Genomic DNA, 7,912 nt, shown 5'->3' with positions numbered 1-7,912 from the left:
GAAATACTTAAGTTATTTATCTCTCCAAATGTACTTGTCAAATTGATAAGAAAATGTTCCAAATACAAGTGTCTGCAGGAATACAAAACAACAGCATTTTGCTATCTTTGTCACTCGTTAGTAGTAGTTGTGATACTACTTACTACTACAACAATATTATAGTGAATGAAATTGTTTTCCAAGTTGCCTGATTCCCCATCAAAGCTTCCTCGTCTGGGTGTGAATAACACATGAAATGTGAAGAATATATTATACTTAATACCAAACCATAATACCGCCTTGAAAGTTGTCTGTTGATTCTTTAAGTAACAGGGTATTGAATGAGTGACTAACAGTGAACAAGTGTTGTATTTGGTATTGTGCTGGTATTGTGCGGTGTTTAACTGGACAGGTTCCCTGAAAATTGGCACAGAATTGTCCAAACTAGCTCTTCAAGCTCCCTAAGATCATTTGCAGAACAGAGATGTGATGAGTCACAAAAGTGAAAATATAACATCATGTACTCAAACAGTCAAATTAGTCTCTATGTTTGTTTTCTTTCCAGCTATTCTCGTTTCGGCCTTGGCTTCCCATTGGTCTTTACAGTGTTTCTGCGGGGAGTGGCCAGATTTCCATACATTACCAGAAATGTAATAAATAGTTGCTTTGGACAAGACAGCACAGATCCAGTTTTCGGACTGCACAGAACTCAACACTGTCACGATGTAAGTACAGTTTTATTTTCCAGATTGTCTTACATAAAAGAATCAGTGAATAACAATTTTTCACTGTTTGAACTAAACTTAATTGTTGTGCGATGACTCTCCTCTTTCCACGGGATGAGTATATCTCTGCAAACACAAGGTCCATATGAAAAAACTTGGTATCTAAATGAAGGTAACACTTGTGTCAGCAGAGGTGTCAAATTGGGTATAGATGTTACTGGGTCACAGTATATGAAGATGGAGCACAACATATATGAAAGATTTACCTCGTACATTTATCCATAACACCAATCTCTTAGCTCATCTACATAACAGAAATAGTAATATTAAAGATTTTTAATTCCATGCAAATTACATGTCTTTCTGTTTGATTAAATAATCTTTTCCTTCTTCATCTTGGTAATGCGTTGGATCCCTGACTGGTCTTGAAAGTTCAGAGTGTGGTTTGTGTTATTGGTTCAGGGAGTGGCAAGTTTTCCATATCAGAATTGAAATAAATATAGTCGCTTTAGACCAGACGGCAAAGATCCTGTTTTCAAATGCACAGAATGCAACACTCAGTCACCCATGTGTTTGTCACAGGATGTATCTCTCAGGACTTGTTGGCCTTCTGCTGGTGCTGACAGTTGACGCCAGAGTTGGGTAAGTAACCTGAAATGAATCCACTTTTTTGCAGATTGCTTCAGTCATCTAAAGTTGAGTAAGTAAGTGTTGATTATTAGAATTGGAGGTACTGTTGCCCCCACAACTTAAACTTGGAAATTGTTGATCAGCAAATTAAGTAGATTGATGGATAAATGAGGAATTGAAGATTGGAATCACATTTTTACTCAGAGTCTGGCACGTGATAAATGATATCATCTTATGAACCTCTTAATGTCTGCATCAGTGCCATTTTTAATTTTTTCAAAATAATTTCCTCTATAATTTCACAGAAATTCCTCTTTCTGTACTGAGACAGAGCAATGTTTGCTGTTTGATTGCATTTGTACGACTGAGGATTATGAGGTGAGTGTCTCTGAGCAAGAGAGAAACCATTTTAACAGTTCAGGTGCTACAATTTTTTTTGAAGAAACTCACTCCATGTTTGGTGATGTGCCTCAGGTCCATGACTTTGGCTCTGTGAAATGGGTTACAACCAACGAGACATCATTGGACACCTTGAATATTGGATTTAAAAGATTATATGACTATTTCAGTGGTTCCAATGACAATGGTGCGTATGAGTGTTTGCGTGTGTGCATCCATCCACTTATCTATATGATTTTATATTTTAATATTCAACAAAACAGGTATGAACATGAACAAGGATGAACATATACAGTGGAAGCTTAGACAAACACGGAAAATTCATCAACAAAATGCTTTTACACAAAGCAAATATTGATTCCCCACTAATAATTACAAGTAACATTCAAAATACATAGATATAATTGTTTAAAATCTCCAAAAGGAAAAATAGTGTTTATATGCAAAACTTTGAGTAACATTTAGTAAGTTTTAGCTAAGATCACATATACTTTATATACTTTGGTTTAAATGGATATCTAACAGCTACAAATATTTTACATGTTTTCTTGTGGTTTTTTGTGTGTAGGAAGTTTGGGATGTAATTCCAATTCATGACAAAAATCAGTGGTGTTTTTCTTCCTTTAGGAACAATATTTCAAATGGCATTTCCTATTATTTTGAGAATCCCTTTCAACATATCTGCAATGGATGTCTTCACACTCAGTTTCTTGCTGCCTGATGAATATCAGATAGAGACCCCCAATCCCCTTGATATTATGGTAACCTTCATTTAGCCATCATTTTCTTGATCAAGTTTGAACTGATTCTGTGACATCTACCATGAGCTCTGGCAAATAATAAAAGTTGACTTGCAGGTGAACATCGATACCACACCAGACATGAGGGTGTTTGTACGGAGCTTTTTTGGACCGATGACTGGCATGGCTGACAGCAACCTAACAAACAGTCTGTCCAATGTCCTTGACCTAGTTGGTGCAAGATACTTAGGAGAATTCTACTATGCTGCTCTATATAACAGGTAAACAAATCCCCATTATTTTCTTATTCATTGTCAGAAGACAAAAATCTAAGAAAAGTATTTCATGTCTTTGTTTCCTGCAGTTCAATGGAGATGACTGACAGCTACAGTGAGATGTGGTTTGTTGCTGACTATGAGCCGTCAAGTTCCAGTGGTTCCAGTGGTTCCAGTGGTTCCAGTAGTTCCAGCAGCGAAGAAACTGTTAATTCTTCTGGCTGTTAAATTCTGTGAGCTGTGTCTATTAACAGCTTAAATACAGTACAGCGGTGTTGCATCTGAACTTTTGCTTCACTATTGCTGAAAGTCATACTCATATAAAGAAGCTTGTGGTGAAAGCCTAGATTTTTGTTTTATACGAAATGAAGGTTTCACACAAGCTGGTTTGATGATTAAACTTTCTGTCTTATACCTTGTGGTTGTTCCTGATTGATCCACCTCCTCCATTCAACTCATCCAATCCTAAACTACGTCTAGATCAGCTGGTTTAGTAAGAGATGAAGACAATACATCCTCACCCCAGTTTAGAACAGTACTATTTGACAATACCACTAGATGGCACTATTGATTTCATCACATCCAGGATAACACAGCTATGTTCATACTGCAGCATTTCAGGCTTCCATGTAATGTCCATCAGGGGCTGTTGAATATGTGTCATTTCATGACGAGTTTACTTTTGAAAGACTTTTCAAGCAACACAACTGGTGACAATAGTAGGAGGACTCCAAGGGAATGTGCCGGTGTCATAACTATCCACCCTTGAACTGCCCTCCCTATCCCTCTGACGTCATTGTGATCTTCATCATAGATGTCTGTTCCATTTGGGTTGTTGAATGGCTTCTTATCACCTCCAGCGCTGGCAATGTTGAACAGTATAATCATACTGTATAAGACTGACTGAAGCAAAGGTGGATAAATTGCCCTTCATGATTTCTGCTTACTTCATGCACGAATGTACAATGTTACTGTAATTGAGTAACGTTTTGAGATAATTGTCTGCAACTGCTTCACTATATAATTCTAGTTCTATGAATGTCAGAGGGAAATATTGTGCTTTTTACTCCACCACATCTGTCATACATAGTTATCAGTTAATTTCCCCTAACATTTTAAACACAAAAAAACACAATTAGTTTACAAAATACAATACATTGGGTGGGATTAAACCAGTGGCTCACAAATATTTTGGCCGGTGGCCGTTCATTAAAAAGACAAATGTGTTTGGGCCCCTTATCTCTGATCTCAATTCAGTTGTGAGCAGTTACACTAAAGGGGGATTTTATTACAGTAAGAATCCAGCAGGTGGCTATCTGACGGTGTCCCATGGAGGGGCTGGATGGTTAGCTGGCTTGCTGACTGACTGACAAATCTGTATAGGAGTGCCAGTCAGGAGAGGTTTTATGGCCCTCACTACGGATCGAAGTCCACCTGTGGGCCTCAAACAACCATCAGTCCACCAGGGCTGATTGGCCTGCCTGTTGGCCTTTCTCTGTCTTGCCAGCGGCGTCTGTCTGGTCTCCTGATCTCTGCGACAATGACGGTCAGGCTGGACTGACTGTGGAGTTCAAGACCCACCTGCCATAATGGACCTGGCAGATTATCACCCACAGCTGCCCCAGCCTCTCGTCCACCACCCTGGCAACTGTCCGGACAATCGGATAAATTCGGAGGGATCATCAACATGTGAGTGTGAGATGGAAGTTCACTGTGAGTAAATAGTGGCCTTTTAGGTGTAAGAGGCTAGTGTTTGAACTTGTCTGGGGTTATAAAGGTATCAATCATTTAAATGTCTTGTTTTGAAAGTTGGAGTGTAAGAGTGTCTGGACACGTATGTCATGCAGTGATACATAAAAGACATTTATCACCCCTAATGTGAAAATCTAAGAAAAAGAAAAGAAATTGAAGTTGTTTACCGTTGTGCTAGTTTTTCATTTTGAGGACAGGTTCCTATCAGGGATAGGGATATCTCGGAATTATGTAAGGGTCATATCTATGATTATAGCCAATGATATCAAGCAGAGTGATAAGGTACCGTCTGCAACAGACGGATGATCCTGTACTGTTCTTTGTGCTCTCAACATCTGAGCAATAAACAGCAGTAGATGACACATTCACATGTCAGTGGCATAGCAGACCTCTTTCTTGAAACAGCTGGCATTTTACAATGCATTGACAAAAATCTGTATCAGTTATCAATCTGTTTCATGGCTGACTTACTCAGGGTGTTATATCATATCTTGTGCCATGTTGGCCACCCTCAGTAGCAGGAGCTTGTGACATAATGCACATTTGATTTAATGAAAAACGTCATTCTTCAGCTCAGGAGATCAAGACAGAGCCGAACAGCAGGTCAGAGTCAGAGGGGAACTGTCCCATCTGTGGAGACAAAGTGTCAGGATACCACTATGGACTGCTCACTTGCGAAAGCTGCAAGGTAAGAGACCGGGTTTGGATAGTCCATGAAAACATTTTTTTTTCTCTATCAGCACCATAACACATCTGGTAGCCATAATCAACCACTGTAGAATTATGACGTATTAATCTGGTAACTATAATTATACATATTTTATATTGTCACCCGGGAATGACTCTTAACTTTCTCTCTCTGCAGGGATTCTTTAAACGCTCAGTGCAGAACAACAAGCATTACACCTGTGCAGAACAACAGAGCTGCCCTATGAACCTTTCCCAGAGGAAACGATGCCCTTTCTGCCGCTTCCAGAAGTGTTTGGCTGTGGGCATGAAAAGAGAAGGTAACCCCCCTTACACACACAAACACCCCCACACAGAAACATACACAAATATTCTTGTTCTGCTTCATTGCAACACGCCTTCTGTTCCACTGACATGCATGGTCCTTTCTCCCATATGACTTATCTAAGAAGTCATAAAAAAGTAGTGCCACTAATGACCCAGATTAAATATGATGACGTTGTGGAGCTACTCTAATCTCTCAAAGTAGATTGGACATATTTTAAGCTTTATAAATTAAATCTCTTTTGGCAGTGACTGATCATTTGTTGTAAAAAATCGTTTTTAACTTGTTTTAAATTGTTTTCCATTTGTTTCACGGATGTCCGGCCAACAGCTGTAAGAGCAGATCGTATGAGAGGTGGCCGGAATAAATTTGGCCCTCTGTATCGACGGGACAGGCAGATGAAACAGCAAAGGGGAGATTCCCAGGCTAACACTGCTCCCTACAGGATTAAAATGGAAACTACACAAATACACTGGCCCTCAGCTGCAAATGACCTTCACCCAATGAGCAGTCACACAAGCACTTTGTTGCCCTCTGATGCTTTTCATCAATCCCATGTGTATCCCTCTGGCATGGGGCAGTCGGGAGTGTCCATACCTCTTGAGTGCACAATGAAAACAGACAGGGTGCTCACGCCTCCATCCTTGCCCTGCTCTGGACTGTACTTCCACACACTCCCGGGATTTGTCCAGGAGAAAGGAGAAATCGCTTTTGGCTGCAGCGCGGGTCCTGCAAGTTATCCAATTCACCCAACTCCCAACAGTTCATTCACACTAACAGGCACGCCAGCATCATCCCCCTGCTCAACACCATGCTCAACCACACCTCTCTCCCAAGCACTTATCCAAACCCCAGACACTCCCCCACCAGCCACTCTTACAAGCAATTTCTTAAGCCAAATCCTGGAGGGTGAGCAGGATGAGAGTCAGTTGTGTGCCAAGGTCCTGGCCAGCCTGCAAAGAGAACAGGCCAATCGAGGCAAACACGACCGCCTGAATACATTCAGTATCATGTGTAAAATGGCTGACCAGACTCTGTTTGGTGTTGTGGAGTGGGCCAGGAACACTGCGCTCTTCAAGGAGCTCAAGGTGACAAATCATTTGGTCTTATGATGTAAACCTTTATGCAGTAGTAAAAAATATCAAATTAACTGTTTGAGCAGTCTTATGGCATTTAGGTCAAAGGTTGTAGCTTTCAATTTGAATCTACTTCAGATCAACTTGTTATACTTCACATAGGTGGAGGACCAGATGGTGCTGCTGCAGAGCTGTTGGAGCGAGTTGCTGGTCCTGGACCACCTCTGTAGACAGGTGGCCTACGGCAAAGAGGGGTGCATATATCTGGTCACAGGACAACAGGTAAGTTTCAAGAAACTGCATGTTTATAATAATCAAACATATCTGGATTGTAGTTGTGTGAACAATTGATTGCAAACACACATAACCATGGCCCTTCTCAAATTCTCATACAGATTGAGGTGTCGACCATCGTCTCTCAAGCAGGATTGACACTGAGTAGCCTGGTAGCGAGGACCCAAGACCTTGTGTCCAAACTGAAGACACTCCAGCTAGACAGACATGATTTTGTCTGTCTCAAATACTTGGTGCTATTCAACCCTGGTGAGCTTTTCCTTTTAGAAGTCGAGTGAAGAGAACCTATATGAAAAATCTATAATACATATTTGATCAAATTTTAGACCTTTTAGTTGAGATTTTCTTTGCCATGCATGCAGCTTCTGTTAGCACTGACTGTGTAGGCATGAAGGTATTTTGTGTTTATGATGAATGTAAATGCATGTCATTTGTGCTCCAGATGTGAAAAATGTCCAGAGTCGCAGGCAGGTGGAGCAGACTCAAGAGGAGGTGAACAGGGCCCTGATGGAACACACCCAGCGAAGTCACCCAGGACACTCAGATAAGTTTGGCCAACTGCTGCTTCGCCTGCCTGAGGTACGCAGCATTAGCCTGCAGGTTGAGGAGTATTTGTACCAGCGCCATCTTCTGGGTGATTTGCCCTGCAACTCTCTACTCACTGAGATGCTTCACACCAAGCACAACTAAGGTGTTGCTGCAAAAAAAATGTGAAAATTTGATGAATGTTGCAACAGGAAACAGGGACGATCTCTTTAACAGCCCTTTTGGCTACAGTCAAAGAAGTGATATGTGATCCAGGATCAGCAATCGGGGGTAATATTTACTTTGCCTTGCTTTGTCCAAGTTCCAATTATCAACAGTATTAGCAGTCACGCCACACAGTCTAATAAAAAACATTTTTGGCCAGTATTGTTGTGAGATCGCAGATCAAAGGACAATCATGGTGTTTATAGTAAACCGGAAGAGTCAAGCTGTTCAATGAAGAAAGAAGAATGCATTTTTGAATAAAGGATTTTGGTTTTGGATG

At 40.7% G+C, this 7,912-nt stretch overlaps 2 protein-coding genes across 3 annotated transcripts; both read left to right on the top strand.

The window, feature by feature from the left end:
* The first annotated feature begins 610 nt into the window (after positions 1-610).
* Positions 611-3,162, top strand: LOC118288960 (heme-binding protein 2). The gene is made up of 7 exons (XM_035615558.2): positions 611-704; positions 1,287-1,346; positions 1,640-1,712; positions 1,809-1,920; positions 2,361-2,494; positions 2,591-2,754; positions 2,838-3,162. Coding segments are annotated over exons 1-7 (684 nt in total). The 5' UTR covers positions 611-702; the 3' UTR covers positions 2,977-3,162.
* A 1,009-nt stretch (positions 3,163-4,171) lies between these two features.
* On the top strand, positions 4,172-7,910 carry nr5a5 (nuclear receptor subfamily 5, group A, member 5). Of its 2 annotated transcripts, none has more exons than XM_035614733.2 (7): positions 4,172-4,461; positions 5,073-5,188; positions 5,366-5,507; positions 5,843-6,600; positions 6,751-6,870; positions 6,984-7,131; positions 7,325-7,910. In XM_035614733.2, exons 1-7 carry the CDS (start codon positions 4,338-4,340, stop codon positions 7,570-7,572), a joined length of 1,656 nt encoding a protein of 551 aa, XP_035470626.1. In that variant the 5' UTR covers positions 4,172-4,337; the 3' UTR covers positions 7,573-7,910. The 2 variants fall into 2 exon arrangements, with proteins under 2 accessions (XP_035470626.1, XP_035470627.1); XM_035614734.2 differs by having other exon boundaries at positions 4,177-4,437.
* Positions 7,911-7,912: the final 2 nt, after the last annotated feature.

Source organism: Scophthalmus maximus, chromosome 17 (genome assembly GCF_022379125.1).
Source record: "Scophthalmus maximus strain ysfricsl-2021 chromosome 17, ASM2237912v1, whole genome shotgun sequence".
NCBI lineage: Eukaryota > Metazoa > Chordata > Actinopteri > Pleuronectiformes > Scophthalmidae > Scophthalmus > Scophthalmus maximus.
The sequence above is the reverse complement of the archived record's forward strand: the minus strand, read 5'-3'. Positions and strand labels throughout refer to the sequence as shown.

Coding starts and splice junctions, on each gene's coding strand:
- LOC118288960 (XM_035615558.2), top strand. Junction 1,921..2,360: donor CAGTGGTTCCAATGACAATG/GTGCGTATGAGT, acceptor TTCTTCCTTTAG/GAACAATATTTCAAATGGCA. Junction 2,755..2,837: donor TATGCTGCTCTATATAACAG/GTAAACAAATCC, acceptor TGTTTCCTGCAG/TTCAATGGAGATGACTGACA.
- nr5a5 (XM_035614733.2), top strand. CDS start 4,338: ATGGACCTGGCAGATTATCACCCACAGCTGCCCCAGCCTCTCGTCCAC. Junction 5,189..5,365: donor TCACTTGCGAAAGCTGCAAG/GTAAGAGACCGG, acceptor CTCTCTCTGCAG/GGATTCTTTAAACGCTCAGT. Junction 6,601..6,750: donor CGCTCTTCAAGGAGCTCAAG/GTGACAAATCAT, acceptor TACTTCACATAG/GTGGAGGACCAGATGGTGCT.